At 43.3% G+C, this 20,114-nt stretch overlaps 1 protein-coding gene across 1 annotated transcript; it reads left to right on the top strand.

The window, feature by feature from the left end:
• Positions 1 to 464: 464 nt before the first annotated feature.
• On the top strand, positions 465 to 19,414 carry LOC147117815 (leukocyte elastase inhibitor-like). The gene is made up of 7 exons (XM_085989159.1): positions 465 to 556; positions 5,543 to 5,719; positions 6,232 to 6,369; positions 6,634 to 6,751; positions 10,690 to 10,832; positions 16,008 to 16,175; positions 18,827 to 19,414. The coding sequence occupies exons 2-7, from the start codon at positions 5,552 to 5,554 to the stop codon at positions 19,229 to 19,231; spliced, it is 1,140 nt and encodes a 379-aa protein (XP_085845285.1). The 5' UTR covers positions 465 to 556; positions 5,543 to 5,551; the 3' UTR covers positions 19,232 to 19,414.
• The last annotated feature ends 700 nt before the right edge of the window (positions 19,415 to 20,114 follow it).

Below are 20,114 nucleotides of genomic sequence, written 5' to 3'. Positions count from 1 at the left end.
CAAACCCGTTTAGTGAGAATATTGAAGTTATACTGTCACCCTCTGTCCCATCAAAACTATGAGAACAGTCATTGACAAGTTTCACATTAAGTAAAACAAAAATAATAATAAATATATATGTTTAATTGTATAATTTTTTAATACAGAATACTGTGTTACAGGGGGTCTGTGGAATTTTTATAGCAGGGGAGGGGGTCTCAGAAGTTTCAAGGTTGAGCACCGTTACCCTGCTGCACTCTCAGTGTAACTACCTGTCCGAGGCTATATTCAGGGGTGCTGTAGTTTTGGGGCTGTGTCAGCTTCTGGTGGTTTTCTAATTTGTCACGTACACTTATCACAAGCTCTGCAGGTTTTAATTCCGCATCAACTTTAAATAAAGCACGAAACGCCTTGGCTCCCCAGTAAGAGGACCGCCCCCGGTGTGATGGACAACAGAGGAGTCCTATCAATCCCAGGGTGGAAGGGCGGCTGCTCCGGGTTAAAAGCAGGTGACGCACAGAGCGAAGAGAACACAGTGAGTGGAAGTGTTGGATGTTGAACGATTGCGGCGCATAAGGTAAGTGTCTTTATATCTGAGCCAGGGGTTTTAGTGTCACTACATTTCCGTGTCGGCGCTGCAAACCTTCGCTAACTTCATGATCAGTTCCCTTTCAGTGCAGCAGATAAACATGGTCCACTTCTCCCCATGTGTAATCTGTCCTTTCTCTCTTGTACTGAACTGTGAACAAGCGCTACCGGGGAGAGGGCAATGTACACGGTCCCGCTTTAGCAATTGTGATCGAGCTGTTCATTTCCGATATGGAATAGAGCGATAGGTCAGGGGCAGCTGGGCAGGAACTAAAGTCAACCCTGTGGCAGGGGGAAAGCTACAGAATGATCCGCTCTGGGTAGAATTCTCAAGCGTAAAATCCCAGCCAACACTAGGGTACAATACAGAACCCCAGACCAACATAAAAAGGACAAATTACTCCATTAAGAGGGAGGAAGGATATGCAAGAACAAGAAGGTTATTTTAATGGGAGACTTCAATCAATCAAAGATAAACAGAAATACCTGAGTTTTTTCGATTCAGAGTTGGTAAATGTGCTAGCCTTGGATTGGTGTAGAGGATCCAGACCAGCTCTAGCACCCCTGGGGCAGTACCTATAGTAGATAAAGTTTAACATGAACTGTGAGTGAGATATACCCAAGACCAGAAGCTTGGTATATAACTTTACACAGGATAAATTAAATGAGGGAAAAATTAAAGTCTATAGATTGGTGGTGAATGTTCCAACAACACTTCAGTAGAGAACAACTGGAATACCTTTAAAGGTGTAATGCTGAAAATGCAATATAAGTACATACTGAAAACTAATAAGCTCAGGCTGAACAAACATGTCCCAACATTGATTAACAAATAAACCTAGGGAAATGACTTCTTCAAAACCTGCAGAAAGGGCACAATGTTTACTGGGAGAAATATTATTAAATGTAGAAACCGGTCAAATGGGCGATCTGAGGGACAAAGAGAGGCATGGAAAAAATCCCATAGTAACAGAGTCTGAAGATAATAGTAAAACATTCCTTCAGTTTTGTAACAGTAAGAGGACAGTCAGAGAAGAGGTAAAACCATAAAATATGTAAGCAGAACTGAAATTGAGGATTGTCAATATTGTCTGATTACTTCCTGCAAATATTCCCAAGGGAGGATCTGAGAAACGTGGCCACTGCAAACAGAGCAAAGCAAAGTAAAACTAACGACTGATATAAATGAGATGAAGTCCCAGACAAGCTGAACAGGCTCCCGATGAATAAATCACTGGGAATCCATGGTATTTTCCCCAGTTTGTTGAAAGAGCCTAGGGATGAGATTTGTGAGGCATTGACTACCATTATAAGGGATTTGCTGGACACTGGGGAGGCACCAGTAGATTGCAAGCAGGTCAGTGTAGTGCCCATGTTCAGAAAAGGGGATAAAACAGACATGGGCAACTACAATCTCCATTCAATGTAAAAATAAATCAGGAGTAAATATCAGGAGCATCTGTCTCATAATATCCTAGAGAGCAGTAGACAACGGATTCAGAAGGGGACGATCATGCTTCGCCAACCTGTTTTGACTTCTTTGAGGAAGAATCCTCTCATGTGCACTGTGGAAAATATTATGGTTTAGTGTTTCAAGAGGCATTTGACAAAGTCCCTCATGTAAGTTTTTAATTCAAACTCAAAGGTGTGGGGTTTTAGGGTAAATCTAGAAATGGATAATAAACAGGTTGAAGAGTAGAAACAAGTGGAATATAATTCAAAAGCTGAGAAGTTATGTTAAATGTATACGGAACTTCGATTAAATCATGATGTACTGTCCACAGTTCTGGTCTCCATATTACAGAAAGGATATAGAAGCACTGGAGACGGTGCAAAAAAAAGATTTACATGGATGATACCAGAACTGCGATTGTACAACTATCATGAAAGACTGAACAGAGTGGGGCACTTTTCTTTAGAAAAGATGAGACTGAGAAGTGACCTTGGAGGCCTTTCAAATTATGAAGAGGTTCGATAGGGTAGAAGTAGAGAAGATGTTTCAACATGTGGGGGAGTCCAAAACTAGGGGCTGTAAATATAAAATAGTCACTAATAGGAATTCAGGCGGAACTTCTTTACTCAGAGTGGTGAGAATGTGGCACTTGCTACCACATGGAGTGGTTGAGGTAAATGGCACAGATGCACTTAAGGGGAAGCTAGATAAGTAAATATGAGAAATAAAGGAATAGAAGGATATATTGATAGGGTGAGATGAAGTAAGGTGGGATGAGGCTCATGTAGCAGAGACCTGTTGGGCCGAATGTCCTGTTTCAGTGCTGTAAAATTCTATGTAAAAATTCTATGCAACACTGGTGCTTCATGAATGGTACTGAAATAGCTAAGAATGAAATAGAAAGAGACCTTGGTAGTCTCAATGCTAAACATTTATAACTAATGCAGTGTAACAATTAACAAAGCCAATAGAATGTTGAACTACATAGCCAAACGGTTGAATATAAATCAGAGGAAGTCATGAACCAACCATAAGTGCTCTGGTTAGATCACACTTTAAGGACTGCGTCCAATTTTGGTCACCAAGACACAGTTGAAACCTTTGAGTGCTGGAGGCAGCAGAGAGAAGATTGATGAGATTGACCCCCCTGGTTGCTGTGGTCTGAGATATGTGAATAGTCCAGTCTGGAAAGGAGGTGTCTGAGAGGTAATCTTATAGAGTCATATGAAATAGTAAATGTTATGGAAAGGGTAAATGTGAAACACTAATTTAAATTGTGAAAGCAAGAAAAGGAGACAAAGGTTCCAACTAGTAAAAGGTAACTTTAGGACTGATATCAGGATGTTCTTTTTAACATAGAGAGTGATCAACACTTGGTATAGATTTCCAGATGGAGTAGTAGAGGTGAAAACCTAGGTTACATTTAAGAAATAATTCGATAATGCAATGGGAGGACTGTAGAGTAGCTGTGGATGGATGAACTAATGTGGGTCAAATGGTCTTCCTCATCCGTAATTATCTTGTGATCTGTCAATACATATATATACCTATAATAATAGTATGCACAAGGAAAAATATTTGAAGGTAGTGATGGGAAGCTCTTTTAAACTATCAGTGTACGTTGGAGAAATTATATTTGCTTTTGTAGTTTCTTCTGTGAAAGCAAGGCAGAATGGCTGCTGCAAGCATTTTGGTTAGGATAAAATGTAGCAACATGGGTGAAGACAGTTGGCCTGAGAAAGCGGTGTGCACTACTGCACATAGCCTTTAGAAGCCTTAGGCACATGATAACACCTGGAGCAAACCAGATAAAAGCAGAAGTCTTTAACATTTTAAATGGCTTACTTTACCAGCTGCACAGGAAGGTATTTCAGATTAATCGAGGACAGAGAAATGAATAATGGAAGGTGGCTGACCACTGAATGTAAAGATAATTTTAGACAATGACACAGAATCTGATAAGGATGAAGTCCGTATGGTTGTGCATGTTCAGTAATCTGTTCGATGACCTTAAGAGTCATAAGCTACCCGATGGAAGTTAAACCCAATGAACTAAGGGTCACAAGATCAGCCATGATCTAATTCAATGGTGAAATGGGCTTGAGGGGCCGATGGCTGCATCAATCTGCCTGACGGGATGAACTTTGTCAATTGCTATCTAGACCATATGGACCCAGTTAAGGACGTTCCATATGTGTGTGTTGCGGGGAGGAAGAGCAAGGAGTAGAAAAAGGCTGCCAAGTGCGCATTTTTACCTTGCACAATTTATTGGCCAATTGCAGATTAGCATTGAAAGCTGTTGTAGAGAAATCTATAAGGATATTATTTTTATTAGAAGATATTTTCTGTTTTAAAGCATGTTTATTAGGCAGATTTGAGGAAGGTCTTATCTGTATCTGGCTTATAGTATAGCTGACCTGATGCTTAATGGTTTAACATTAAATTCTCAACACTGTATAAGAGCAACAACACCAACTTGTATTTATATAGCGTCTTTAACGTAGTAAAACATCCCAAGGCGCTGCACAGGACTGTTATCAAACAAAATTTGATACTGAGCCACAAGGAGATACTAGGGCAGATGATCAAAAGCTTGGTCAAAGAGCTAGGTTTTAAGCAGCTTCTCAAAGGAGGAAAGAGAGGCGGAGAGGTTGAGGGAAGGAATTCCAGAGCTTGGGGCCTTGGCAGCTAAGGGCACGGCTACCAATGGTGCAGCGATTAAAATCGGGGTGCTCAATAGGGCAGAATTGGAGGAGCGCAGATATCTCGGAGGGTAGTAAGGATGGAGTAGATTACGCAGATAGGGAAATGTGAGGCTATGAAGGGATTTGAAAACAAGGAGAATTTTAAAATCAAGGTGTTGCTTAACTGGAAGAAATTGTAGGTCAACGAGCACAGGGGTGATGGGTGAATGGGACGTGGTGTGAGTTAAGACATGGGCAGCAGAGTTTTGGATGACTTCAAGTTTATGAAGGGTAGAACTAGGGAGGCTGGCCAGGAGTGCGTTGGAGTAGTCAAGTCTAGAGGTAACAAAGGCAGGGATGAGGGTTTCAGCAGCAGATGAGCTGAGGCAGGGGCGGAGTCGGGCGATGTTACGGAGGTGGAAGTAGGCAGTCTTAGTCATGCAGTATTTATCACCTCACTATCTCCAGTGATCTATACTGAGGCCTTACCATTTCCCTTTATTTCTTAATTTCTCCAAATATTGTATATATTTTGGTTTTGCTCGATGTGCCTTAAGACTGAAGTCTTTGTTTCACTGATGTGCATTAATCAACCGAGGTTGCTTCAACATGTTGGTTAAGGAGAAACGATAATATTTGAATTTTAGACATGTAAAGAATAAATACCCTGAGACCATTTCTACAGAGAAGGTTGTAAATGATTCATTGCAGACCAACACCCAGTTTGTGATTCTTCATAAGTCACTTGCAAACCCTGGTAATTCATTAACTTTCTTGAGAACCTTATTGTACTAAAATCATTCTGAACATCTGTGCTTTATATTTATTTTTCTTACAGTTTTAAACAATGGAGGGCCTGAGCAAAGCAAATTGCCATTTCACCCTTGACCTATTCAGAAAGCTGATTGAAAAAAATCAAGCTGGCAACATCTTTTTTTCTCCATTCAGCATCTCCACTGCATTGGCCATGGTTTATCTTGGAGTAAAAAATAATACTGCATCTCAAATGGCAAAGGTATGTATGAGTTTACTCTGAGCAAAAGAGGTAGCTGAATTTATTTTTAACTGTCTGGCGTGTGCACTATTTTTTGATAAGTCCTTGCTCTTGCAAAACTCCAAATACACTGAATTAACTGATCTCAGCTGAATTAGCAATGGTAGGGAGGGAAACATCCACCAGGGTTACTGCTCCTGATCACTATTCAGTGACCTCTGCTGTTCATGTGTCAATTTTGGGTAAGAGCAGAATCTGGCTTAACAGACACGGCCCGGTGGTGGAATAAGTTGTTGACACTCACTCTCTAGGCTTAGACCTGAAGAATGGCTTTTTTTGGTGAGATACTGGAGGGTGATCAGCATGTGTAGAACAGTATCACAGCACAGAATAAAAGCCTTTTGGGAAGGGGTCAAAGAAAATTGGCTAAAAACGAAATGGCGGACAAAAATTGAAAGAGGATGATTATAACTTGTAGCTCCTTTTTCACTTCATTGCTTGATGTTTGTTTTGTCCATGTATTCTGATACCAGGTTCTCCACTTTGATCAAGTTGGAGATCTCCATTCTGGATTCCAGAAAATGCAATTAGACATTAACCGAGCAGATGTTCCGTACCTGTTGAAAGTGGCCAATCGACTCTATGGGGAGAAGACCTATAACTTCCAAGAAGTAAGTTGTGATTCGATCACCTGCTCCCAGATTCTTCCAGTTACCAGGAACCAAGCTGAAAGACTCATGCCAGTTATGTTGTTCTTGGATCCTCACAATAATCCCTTCAAAGGACAGAGGTATACCTAATGCCATTGTTTTGACATTACTGGTATACACACTGTGCCAATTCTGGTGATCCACTAATTGATCATTTCTAAATCAGTTCTTCAAAAGCTTCCAAACAGGACAGTATTACTAATTTTCCCTGTTTCCATTGTGCAGGAATTCTGTCAATCCTCCATGAAACACTATGGAGCAGACATGTCTGGAGTTGATTTCCTAACTGCTGCAGATGAAACAAGACAGGAGATCAATAAATGGGTGGACGCGCAGACTGAGGGTAAGTTGTCCGACACATTCAGTCGCTTGCACACTGGTGGCGATGCAAAAATCGATTAAAAAAAAAAAAAAAAAAAAATGCAAAGCAAGTATAAATCCTTGGATCAGCAAGCTGATCAGTATATTTAAATAAATTCTAATAAAGAACAGAGGGTAGATTTTATGATTTTAGCCCCCCAGGAACAGCAGTGTGAATTTGTAAAAGCTACGTTAATATATTATATAGAATGAAATTGGATTCAGAAGCCAGAGTGGGTGCCAACAATAAATTAATTGTCTCAGACTTAAGCCAGAGCCGCTGTGTTTCAATATACTAGTGTGCCTTTGTTGTACCTAACCTGCTGACAAAGTGAATTGAGTTGAACAATGTGACCTCCATTGTCCCTGCCAGGTTATAGGTTATACTGGCTGTACACAGTTGTGTCCTGGTTTTAGCTGAACTTTGGATTACTTCTAGCGTGTGCAAAAATATGCTTAATACATCCAGCGCTACCTGGATGTCTGTCTTTCTGAAGAATGATGCTCTTTGTTACAGAAAGCTAATGTAATCTGATCATGCACACGTCAACCGTAAATCTTGTAAACTTGTGCGGAAACAACGTTATAACTATGGCGCAATGCTGACTTTCAGTGAAAGATATTGAGGAAATCTGGGTGTGACTTCTGCCCGTATTCACACTATGCCTGTATTTCATCGATCTTTTACACACATTGCCAAAACCTCTGCTGCTAAATAACAGCCCCGCCCCCATGACCCAAAATTCCTGAATTGATGCCAGTTGTGAACGGGCTGTAAATGTAGCCCTAAAATCTGCTGGTCAACATGACTCAAGACCATTTTCCTGATGTTTTATGGTGTTTTTTTCCCTTTTCTGGTTTCTCTTCACTGAGACTGACAATACATTTTCTTTGAATGCATCTTTATGGCATTAGAAAGATTGGCAGTAAATTCAAATTCTTAATGTTGTGCCTAATGTGCAAAAATGAACGCTTGATGGCTTCAAGCTTTAATTTTCATACAGAAACAGGAACTTAAAGAAGGAATATGTCATAAGTTCTGTGCTTTCCGCGGGCCCTGATTGTTTACATGGAGTTTCACTTGCTTTACTCCAGTTTTTACGTTTTGCCGTATGTTAAATAGATACCCGGAATTTTGACGTATCTCACCAATGGAAAGAGCAGAGTAAATTTGGGTGGAACTTACCATTTCCGGAAATTCCAGGCATTCATGCCTGGAGACTAGAGGAATCAGACTTGCACCACTTGCTGCTCCAACGCATGGCATAATAACAAGACACAATGCCTCGTGGGCCATTTGCCTCAATTCCAGCTATGACTCAGGAACCAACACAGTTCATACACTGGCTCCCTGTTAAGCAGCGCCTCGATTTCAAAATTCTCATCCTCGTTTTCAAATCCCTCCATGGCCTCGTCCCTTCCTATCTCTGTAATCTCCTTCAGCTCCACAACTCCCCCGGAGATATCTGCGCTCTTCTAATTCTGCCCTCCTGAGCATCCCTGATTATAATCGCTCAACTTTTGGTGGCCATGCCTTCTGTTGCCTAGGCCCTAAGCTCTGGATTTCCCTCCCTAAACTTCTCCGCCTCACCACCTCTCTTTCCCCCTTTAAGACGCTCCTTAAAACCTACCGCTTTGACCAGGCTTTTGGTCACCTGCCCTAATTTATTCTTATGTGGCTTGGTGTCAAATTTTTTGTCTTACAACACTCCTGTGCAGTGCCTTGGGATGTTTTACTACATTAAAGGTGCTCTATAAATACACGTCGTTGTTGTTACTGCACTGCCAAACTTGTGGATCTGCTCTGGGTTAGCACATTGTCCTTCCATCACTGGGACTTGGGGTTTGAGTCTGGCTCAGACTAATGTTGTGAAAGTCTCCCCTTTGTGACCAAAAATGACTTTGGACTATCTCAATCCAGTGGGCATAGGCTCACACTGCAAATCATGCCCCTAATTTGACAGTATGGGGGGGGGAACTTTCTGCGAAGATTCTTTCACTTGTCCACCATAAATTTGGTGGAGGAAGATTGGAAACCTTGGAAAAACTGGATTTCTGCCCTGTTTGTGGAAGTTTGCACAGTTTTCCCAACTTTCTTGCTGAAGATATGGCATATGAGTGGGAGAACTTCTGTGGAAATTCACCCTCTTTGTTGGCAATCTCACTGAGAAGCCATGGATATGGCTAATGTAGGAAAGGTATACTGTGCAGTAAAGGTTGTTCTTCTGAGGTTATTAGTTCAAATACACTGTTGGGCAGAATACAAGGAACTTATCCCTCACCTACCATTCTGTATCTCATTTGGGGATGCTTGATGCTGACAGTGAGTGGCTGAAAAAAGAACATATTCCATTTTCCAACTCTGAAGACCCTTCTATATAAATGGAAAAGACCATTCCATCATCAGACCATCACCTTGTGCCAACAGCAAAACATTAGCAGCTGCTTTTGTGTACTGGGATTTTCACATCTCATTTACATTATTATGAGCACAAATGTGCAAGAATCAGGGTGTCATACTCTCTTGCAACGGTTTATCAAGTTTTATCTGAGGAGGTTGAGATTGTGAATATTTAATTCAACAAGTTTCATGAGGCAATTAATCATTAATTCTACAAATGAACCCTATGTGACACGATATTTTTGGGTACATTTCATTGTTGACCAGGGCCTTGAAGATCAAGTGTAATCACTGCTCATAAACATGCTTCACTCCAGTAGTTTTTTGTAACTACTGAAAGATTAGCAATAAATGGTATTATAAGAACTGTAGGGATATGGAGGACAAGAAAAGACCACTGCAGTCCATCTGGCAATCCTGTCATTGGTACCTGGTACTAAAACATAACTTGGGGACTGTCGAGGTTTCGTAAAATGATTTGTTCAAACAAAAAAACTGAATTTTAAGAATAATTGGGTGTATTATTTTCCAATTGGCAACGTTTTGATACAAACGAATCCCTAACCATTGTATGGCAAATGAACTTTAATATAGATAAATGTGAGGTGATGCACTTTGGTAGGTAAATTAGAAATGTCACCTACACCTTAGAAAATAAGAAACTAAATGGCGTAAAAGAGCAAAGGGACCTAGGAATACAGATGAACAAATTAGCAGAACAATTAAAAATGCTAACAAAGCACTGGGATTTATTTCCAGGGCTGTAGAATTCAAAAGTCGTGAAGATATGTTAAACTTGTAAAGGACCCTGGTCAGGCCGCACTTGGAGAACTGTGCACAGTTCTGGTCTCCGTACTGTAAAAATGACATAGATACACTGCAGGAAGTGCAAAAAAGGTTTACAAGGATGGTACCAGAACTGTGAGATTACAGCTATCGGAGAAGATTAGACAGGTTGGGGCTTTTTTTTCTTAAGAGAAGATAGTTACTAATAAATCCAATAGAGAAATAAGGAGAAATTAGAATGTGGAATTCGCTACCACAGGAAGAGGTTGAGGCAAATAGCTTGGATGCTTTCAAAAGGAAACTAGATGAGTCCATAAGAGAAAAAGGAATAGAAAGATATGCTGAAAGGCTGCGATAAGTTAGATAGAATGGGTGGGGAAGTGTGTGAAGTATAAACAGCAGCACAGACTAGTTGGGGGCGAATGGCTGTTTCTGTGCTGTATATTCTATGTCATTCTATTTTCTAATTTAACATGGATATTAACCTATTTGGGAAATTGAACAGTGTGTTTAATGGATGTTCTGTGGGCAAAGCCTCCTGCTTTAGTAACTATCCCGAGGTAACATTGTTTAAAAGATGTAACCAAAAATATTTGCAACTATGAATTTGATTTTATTTCTCTCTCTCCTTCTGAAGTTTAATTTAGAATATAAATTACTGAAGGTTAAACCTTTCCTAGTTTTTTTGCTACTGTTGTGTACTATACCAATATCCGTAATCTATTTCCATTCAGGTAAGATCCAAAACCTGCTGGCTCAAGGTTCAGTTGGCAGCGATACCAGACTCGTGTTGGTGAATGCCATCTACTTCAAAGGAAGCTGGGCTGAGAAGTTTGATGAACAATGTACAGAGGAGATGCCATTCAGACTGAATAAGGTATTCTAAGCAAAGTATCAGTACTGAACCATGTTATTTTGGGGAAGAAATTTGATTGGTTAGCATCCTCGCCAGGCGCTAACGAGGCGCTAATAAAGTAGTGCTGGGGCGTGACGAATCCAGCGCCGCACGCCAAATCCAGTCGCCCCTTAGCACCGCCGCTAATGGTTAGCGCCTGGGACTTTAGTGCCAGCAGATCGTGACGTCAGTGAGCGTGCAGCGCTCACTCGGTGCCCAATCTGCCAAAATGATTATCGCTCCCTGCCTTAGCGCCTCTCCCCGACAACGACAGGCAGATGGCGGCTCCAGGGGCGCGATTTAAAGGGATCAGTCACAGCTGTCAGATTAGTGCTGTTTCACTGCTTCCTTGTCAGTTTGCAATTGTGCAAGAGTTTAATTCAGTCATTTAAAGGTTCTTTAGTATCCAGGAGTGCTGTGGCTACTAAAAAATTAGTTACATTTATTCTGACAAAATTTCAAAGTGCTACACATCATTACATTAATGGGGGGCTGTACTGACAGTCGACCTCTCCCTCCAGAATCTACGATGGAGGGAGCGCAGGCAGCGAGAAAGATTGCAAGATGTGGCCAGAGGGAGGAGGAGGGCCATCAGGGCTCTCAACAGGAGGCCTTCTCCTCCGAGGGTATTCCAAGAGCACTTGTCCGACCTCCAATTAAACGAGGAGCAGTGTATTAGAAGGCTCCGCTTCAGCAAGGATGTGGTCAGTGAACTCTGCCACCTCCTGCTACCAGACCTCGAGCCTCAGATCAGGGCGACCACGGCTCTCTCAGTGGCAGTCAAGGTCACCGTCGCCCTCCATTTTTTCGCCAGCGGTTCCTTCCAGTCTGCAACAGGAGATCTAGTGAACATCTCTCAGTTCGCCATCCATCACTGCATCTGGGAGGTCACCAGAGGCTGCCTACAATAGGAGAAGGGACTATATTTCCTTCCCCATCACCAGAGAGAAGCAGGACGAACGTGCATGTAACTTTGCCAGGATAGTGGGGTTCCTTATGGTGCAGGGCGCCATTGACTGCACCCACGTGGCTTTGCGGGGACCACATAAAAATCCTGAGGTCTTCCATAACCACAAAGGCTACCACTCGGTTAATGTGCAGTTGGTGTGCGACCACAGACTGCGAATCCTCAGTGTGAATGCCCGCTATCCTGGCAGCAGCCACAATGCCTTCATCCTGCGCCAGACCGGTGTGCCAGCATTCTTCCAGCCGCCACATCCAGCTCACGACTGGCTGGTCAGAGACAAGGGCTATCCGCTCTCCACCTGGCTCAAGGCTCCCCTCTGCGACCCCAACACTCCTGCTCAGCACTCTGAGAGCCATGCCGCCACCAGGAACATCATCAAGCAGACCATCGGCCTGCTGAAGCAATGGTTCTGCTGCCTTGACCTCTCGGGAGGAGCTCTCCAGTACTCGCCAGAGCGGGTGTCCCATTTTGTGGTGGTCTGCTGCATGCTCCACAACTTGGCCATCATGAGGGCCCAACCCTTGCCACCAGGGATTGTGGGACCACCTCAGGAGGAGGAGGAACACAAACGAGGGAGGAGGCAGCCATTCAATCGGCCTTCTGGAAGGGCGGTCCATGACCGTCTCATCAGACAGCGATTCCAATAAATTAAACCCCAGATCCCAATTGCTCACCACATCCCCTTCATTCCATCCCTGTCGCAGGCCATATCATAGCTCCAAGCTGAAATGAGAGACACCACAAAATCATCCAAAGCCAATTAATAAATTTATCAATAATCCGTGAACTCCTATTTAAAACAACAATATTAGCTATTTGCCCTTGTGCAATCCCTTAGTGCCCCTCGTTACTGTGCCTTTGCCTACTCTAGTGCTCCTACGAAGTGTTGGCCCAGTGGCTGCAGCAGGGCTGGTGGAAGGCTGCTGAGTGTCCGTGCGGGAGACTTCAGATGGCCTTGCAGGACGCCTGTGGTGTATGTAACCTGTTCCACCTTAAGAGAACTACCTTAAGAGATGTACTACTTTCTCTTGGCTGCTGTATACTGTAATACCGGTGGTGACCACACCGGTATATAAGTGTTGTGTAGGGATTTGCTGGGCAGTTCAGCCCTGACCTCCGAATAGTAAAGACCTGTTAAAGTTATTCTTGTGGTCTGTGTCCAGTGATTTATAATAAGCATAACTGGGACACACAGATTTAACAATGCCCTCGGCCAGCTCTGGGCCTGGAAGGCCCGGCTGTAGACTGCACCACCTTAGCATAGGCGGCAGCAGTCTGGGTTGGCTGGATGACGGGCAGCGACAAGGGCAATGGCGGAGTGCCAGTGGTGGGAGCAGGAATGCTGTCATCCTGAGAGAAGACAGCAGCTTCCTGCTCCACTGACCCACTGACACTCCCTCGGGGCAGCACCTCCGCATCCTTAACAATCTGTTGGAGCAAACATTGCTGGCCTGCTGCGATACCGTGGAAGCCCCGGTGACTGGTGGTCGACCCGACCACGATGGCAGCATTCAGAGCTTGTGTAGCATCAAGCTGAGACTGCATGAGAGCAGTCTGAGAATGAATGAATGCCACCAAGCATAGACTGCATTACAGCAATAAGATGTTGCGTTGCTTTTGCCTGTGCTGCAATGGAAGCTACCAGATCATCCATCACACGCGGCATCAGGTCTGGGTCGCCACGGTCGCTCTGGGAGTCTACCATCCTCTGCTGACTGGAAATGATGGGCGCCATGGTGTGGAAATGATGGGCGCCATGGTGTGCACAGAGCTCTGTGCAGTGTTGGAGGTGGACTCCTCCATGCTCTTTACCATTGCTGACGATGAAAGCTGACGAGCGGCTCTCAGGCACCCTTTCCATTGCACCTATCATCTCCGTGTGCATGCCCATCACCCTTCTTCTACCGGCCTCCCCATCGAGGTCCTCATCTGAGTCCTGTGCAGTAGAACTCGCGTGAAGTCGCCCTCTGGGGAGCTGGCTACCGAGCTACCCTTTTCTCCTGGACTTGCTGCAGCTGTCTCATCCCCGGTGGATCACCCTGTGCAGATCCCACTACCATACTAGCCTCTAAAGAATACGTTGTGCTAGTATCTGAGCTGGTGCCTGTGGGTGAGACATGCAGTGACGCGGTGTGTTCTTCCTCCTTTTGTCCCGCCTAACTCTCAGCAGTGCCCTCGGGGACAGGCTGCTCCAGTGCTTGCTTAGTATCTGAAAGCATAAAGGCACATGATTCGGGTTAAAGTGAGGGGAAGGGGCAGGAAGGGAGAAATCCATGCATACAGCATGATTAGCTGGAAAGTGCGAAAGGCTTGTGGGGTGAGGGGGGAAGTGGGATGTGAGAAGAAGGAGTAGGGATGAACATACTCTTTTTGTCCCCAAGGTGGTCAATGTTGTCGGTGGCCACAGCGCCCACCACCTGGCACCCAATAATCTGCAGCACTCGAGTCTGTAGCTCAGACAGTGGTTGGGTGTCGGCTTGTCCCCCGCCTGTGCACTCTTGCTCCCTCCTGTTGTGAGCCACCTTAGCCTGCAAGAGAAAGGAAAGTATGTGAGTGAGTGTGGAGCAATTTGTGTGGGTGATGTGCCTGACATAGTTGAATAGCTGTCATTGTGTGCAAGGTATGAGATGTGAGTGTTGGTAGGTAGAGATTGTTGGTGGGTGAGTGTGCTGGGAGTGTGGTGCTTTGGGCAGTTTGTGCAGACTGTGGTTCAGATGGTGGTACTGACTCGCCCTGACCACCCGAGTGAAGTCGTTAAATTTCTTTCTGCACTGTGTGTGGGTCCTGGGGACCACGGTGCTGCCCGAGACATGCTGGGCTACCTCCCTCCACATGGTGCGGAAGACTTGCTGCGAAGGCCTCCTGCCACTTGCTGGGTAGAGCACTGCCCTCCATCTTTCCACTGCGAACACCAACGCCTCCAATGCATGGTTGCAGAATCTGCGGGCTCTCTCCCTGGGGCATGGATCTGACATAATTATGGCTGCTTGAATTGTCCGGCTCCTTCTCCTTGACCTGCTGCTGCTGACTGACATGGCTGCACAGCCAGCAATGATGAGAATGAGGTTCTGCAGCATTCACGAACCTCCCCTTTAAGAACTGATAAGAGCCTGTGACAATGATGACGTGTGATTAGCCTGCATTGGATATTGGTCAGCGCTTCGAGTTTAACGCCACTCAGCTAGGACATTAGCGCTTGATTTAGCGCTCCAATCCTATATTTTTGCAATAAGACTGAATTTTGCCTGGCGCTAATTCTCAAACTTTTCAAAAGTTACTGCCCATTCCTGGGCAATAATGAATTTCTCCCCCTTTGTCTTTGTCTTTTTAATTCTTCCCCCATAAGAAAACACTCCAGTTATGTTCTACTCTCACTACTAACGTTACTACTTGTAATTATGTAGCAGTGAGTACTCTGGTCAAACTTTGGGCAATTATGATGGGCGCTTTAGGACTAGTGCACTAAAAAATAATGCACAGATACAACAATGTGTTTATTTTGCAGGTTACAGCATCATCTGTGTTTCTACCTATACATAAGAAATAAGAGTAAGCCATACGGTCCTTCCAGCCTGCTCCGCCAACCCCTTATCCTGAGACTATGCCTCCTAGTTCTAGAATCTCCAGCCAGGGGAAACAACCACACAGCATCTACCCTGTCAATACCCCTCAGTATCTTATATGTTTCAATGAGATTACCTCTCATTATTGTAAACTCCGGAGAGTATAGGCCCAATCTACTCAATCTCTCCTCATAGGACAACCCTCTCATCCCAGGGAACAATCTGGTGAACCTTGGTTGCACTGCCTCGAAGGCATGTATGTCTTCTTCAGATCAGGAGACCAAAACTGTGCCCAGTACTCCAGGTGTGGTCTCGCCAATGCCCTGTACAATTGTAGTAAGACTTTGTTACTCTTGTACTCCAACCCCCTTGCAATAAAGGCCAACATGCCACTTGCCTTCCTAATTGCTTGCTGAGGTAATACCTGCATGTTAACACTCTGTTTCTTGTACAAGGACACCTAAATCTCTCTGAACACCCAGCGTTTAATAGTTTCTCACATCTCACAATACTTTTATCTTGTGATTTGTTTTGCTTCTTTTGAATAATTCTCATAATTGTCTCCTTCAATGCTTTCTTTGAATAAATTACAAAACAATGATCTGCATTGAATGTCCCTGTTTATAGAATGAAAGCAAGCCAGTCAAAATGATGTACCAACAGGAGAAGTTCTATATCCGTCACGTTCCTGAAGTTAAAATCAAAGTTCTTGAGCTTCCATACGTTGATAAAGAATTAAGTATGATCATCTTGTTGCCAGATGACATCATGGATGACTCCACAGGTCTCAAACAGGTATCGTATCTTTTTATAATTTAAAGTGTGGACATACATTACGTGGAGGAGATTTCACAGGAACTCCTTACTCTGAGCTGCTTGAAGCTTGACTGCTCTTGAATTTGCAACAGTCCTAAGATGCTCTTGGTAATGAGAGTATTTATAGAGTAGCTGAATGATTTAACGGCAGCAACCATTGGTTACAGAGATCTGTTTCACAGCATGATGCTGTAAGGGTGCCTACCAAATCACAGGTGTCCACAGGCATTTACTGGGACATCCCCACTCGTTTGTTGGTCCATTTGTGAACAAACATCACCACTTTACAGCCCCAGCCTGCCAAAATGGCAAACTAGGTGAGGCTGTGATCCAGAGCAGTTGGGATTCCTCTTTATCCACAGTCCGATATTTTAAACTGCCTGTGATCACAAAATTTATTGGCATAATCTATGGCAGCTCAGATTTGCTCTGGTTTCTAAAACTGGGCACTTTGGCAGAAAAACATGCACATGGATTGAGGAGCTAATGACCGAGATCATTTGTAATTCACACTGGATTTTATTTATAGAGCTTAAATTCATACCTGAAGGGAGTACTCGAGTATAAAGTTTATACTGATTTTATTCTCTCTCTGCCAAATTCACCCTTATATTTAGAATACATGTATTTTTTTTGAAGCTCACCACAGTGAATGCTTCAATGGCTCAGCAAGTTCATCCATTGAGTAGTTGTACCATACAGATCAGGACTAATCTCTGCTGCATGTGCTAATTGCAACCAAGGTCCAGAAAGGACGCTAGAATTCACCACCACCCTGTTACCGTATAATGCACTATTCATTATATAGTTCATTATAAAGTGCCTTTCTGTGTAATGATAACTCATTGCTAGGCTAGGAGAGGAAAATCAGGCAGGAATTCTACCTGTGATTGCTATCCAGCACACCCTCCTCCAAGCACAATTGTGGATATCCTTCAGAGACAGAATCTGAGTTGGCTGAGATGCTTTCCAGTCGGTTTGCCTACACTTGCTGTTGAATAATGGCCTGAATTTTGCGGTTGTAGTGACAGCGGAAATGTCAGCATTTGCTGTCATTACTCCATGAAACTGTTCAGCAACTTCTGGCATCCACATATGCACAGGAAAACGCTGAAATCCAGATGTTGCTGTCAGTGATTCCCCGCTCCTCCCCGGGGTGTACTGTTGAATCTTCAGCGATGGAAATCACTGAATTGATGTGAACTTCCACTTTTTCTGCTCTCATCTCGCTGTAAAGATGCCGGAAAACGTTAAGCCTTGTTGAATGAAGTGCAACTGGGTTTTTCATGGCATACTAAGTCATAAGTACTGCTGAAGAATCTCACTGGCCCTGAAAAACTAATGTTATCTTTGTGGAATGTCAAATTTATCCATTCCATTATAAACATTGAATAGTTTTCTAAAATAATTTTTAAAAATTAAAGTTTGTGATATTTCTGCTTCTACCTTAATTCCATGTGTATGTCTCAATCTTTATTTCGCTTTCTGTAAAATTTATAAAAAGTGAATGATAAAAACTGCATGTTATTTCCTGGTTTGCTGTCTGAGAATTCCTCAATATAATTGGCTGCTTAGACTGCTTGATGACATCACTGTTGCTGGACACCCGAGATCCCCTATAGTTGGCGCCAAAATGAAATTATCGTTGGGAAAGGTGAAAGCCACACCATTAGTTAATTGTGGGTAGCTTTCTTCGAGGTCAGCGGTGAGTGCTGTCACTTCACCGCTGATTGCAAAATCTGGACCAATGACTATATAGCTAGTGGGAAACCAGCACTTGTGGAACCATTCCCCAGCACAGAGTCAAGTTCAGGAGAGGAAGGTGGAAAAAGTGGCAAGGGGATTTAATGAAGCATAAGATGGCTGGCTTCCCATTCAGAGACGCAACCTTTCAGCATTTCTGAGGCAAGGCAAAGAAATGTGACATGATGTAGTTACTTCCAGCTCCCAACACAAATTATTGTTTAAAATTATACGAACATATGAACAATGACAGACAGGAAAAGGATGTTCCCGATGGTCGGGGAGTCCAGAACCAGGGGTCACAGTCTAAGGATAAGGGGTAGGCCATTTAGGACAGAAATGAGGAGGAATTTCTTCACCCAGAGAGTGGTTAACCTGTGGAATTCTCTACCACAGAAGGCAGTAGAGGCCAATACATTAAATATATTCAAGAAGGAGTTGGATATATTTCTTAAGGCTAAAGGGATCAAGGGGTATGGGGAGAAAGCAGGGACCGGGTACTGAATTTGGATGATCAGCCATGATTGCATTGAATGGCGGAGCAGGCTCAAGGGGCTGAATGGCCTACTCCTGCTCCTATCTTCTATGTTTCTATGAAAAGACTCTCTGGTCCATCCAGCCTGCTCCACACAATCGTGATACATGTGTCTCACAATATATACACTCTCCACCCTATCCAAAAACCATGTGAGTGCCTGAGAGAGATGAAAAAACCCAGGCCAATTGGGGGAAAAGATCTGAGGAATTTCTTTCCAACCCCCACCCCCAGCCCCACCTTCACCCCAGGCAATCAAAACCACTCCAGGAGATCACTCTGGCCCCGTTCTTTGTAACTGAGCTTTTCTTGTTTTGGTCTCTAACTGATGTTTTTGGTTTTTGTCTATCAGCTGGAGCAGGTACTTACATTAGAAAAGCTGCAAGAATGGACACTTCAAAACCCTATGCGAAAAATGGATGTTCATGTTCGTCTGCCCAAATTTAAACTGGAAGATGACTATGAGCTCAACTCGCCTCTGTCCAGTTTAGGCATGCTAGATCTTTTTGATGGTTCGAGGGCAGATCTATCTGGAATGTCTGAAGCTCGCGACTTATACGTGTCCAAAGTTATTCACAAGTCTTTTGTGGAGGTGAATGAGGAAGGAACTGAAGCAGCAGCTGCTACAGCGGTTATGGTTGCATTCTGTATGTTAGCGGAGGAGGAGATGTTCACTGCTGATCATCCCTTCCTCTTTTACATCAGGCACAACAAAACAAATAGCATTCTGTTCTTTGGTAGATACTCTTCTCCCTGAGCACCAGACTAAGTAATGCTGCGTGACAAAGCTTGAAAGCAAAATGTTGAAATTCTTGATTAGTAAATGCAAAAGAATAATCTTAATCATGATTAAAGATATGTTAGATGCCACGTATTTCACTTGTTAAATCTTGTGTATCACAAGGAAATCTTTTTTCAAATTAAAAAATCTCAATTAAAATGAATGCAAATTATGGTTCAGTGATTATTGTTTGTCTATCCATAAAGATTCCAAATCAGTAAGTAGCACATGAACTGCTAATGAAAACCGTCAATAAATTAACAAAATGCAATTGCATTTGTATTAACTGTGTGTTTCAGTAACTCACTGGTCAGTTACTGTAACTCCAGATTATTATTGATAAACCACCCATGTAAAATGTACTGCAAAGCTTGGCACTTCGGACCTCCCTTTATACCTGACTTTATGCTCTAAGTATTGGGGTATGAGTAGCTTATCAACCGGTATAGGTTTTAGTGGGTTTTTTCTGTAATGACAATTACAAAAGAGCTTAAATGCTGAGTTTTACACTCTGCTAGTTTTTTAGCTAAGCCAATTTTGCCAGTCCTCTGTCCTAAAACAAAGTCCCAAAGATGGGGTGAAGGGATGGAATAAAATATTTTTTTTGTATAAAGGTTACCTACTCTATTTGCAATGTATAGGTAGCACCCTCGCCTCTGAGTCAGAAGTTTGTGGGTTCAAGTCCCACTCCAGAGACTTGAGCACAAAAATCTAGGCTGACACTCCCAGTGCAATGCTGAGGGACTACTGAGGGCTCAGGTGGAAATTGTAGCACAAATAGTAGTTCAAAAACAAACGAAAGGGATGAGAGTAGAGTAACAGTCAGAAATTGTGCTTTAGGCACTACATGTAGAGGGAA

Source organism: Somniosus microcephalus, chromosome 5, assembly GCF_052327205.1.
Source record: "Somniosus microcephalus isolate GS21.2 chromosome 5, FLI_Smic_1.0, whole genome shotgun sequence".
In the NCBI taxonomy this organism is placed as follows: Eukaryota; Metazoa; Chordata; class Chondrichthyes; order Squaliformes; family Somniosidae; genus Somniosus; species Somniosus microcephalus.
Note: the sequence above shows the minus strand (reverse complement) of the source record. Positions and strands in the feature narration are given on the sequence as shown.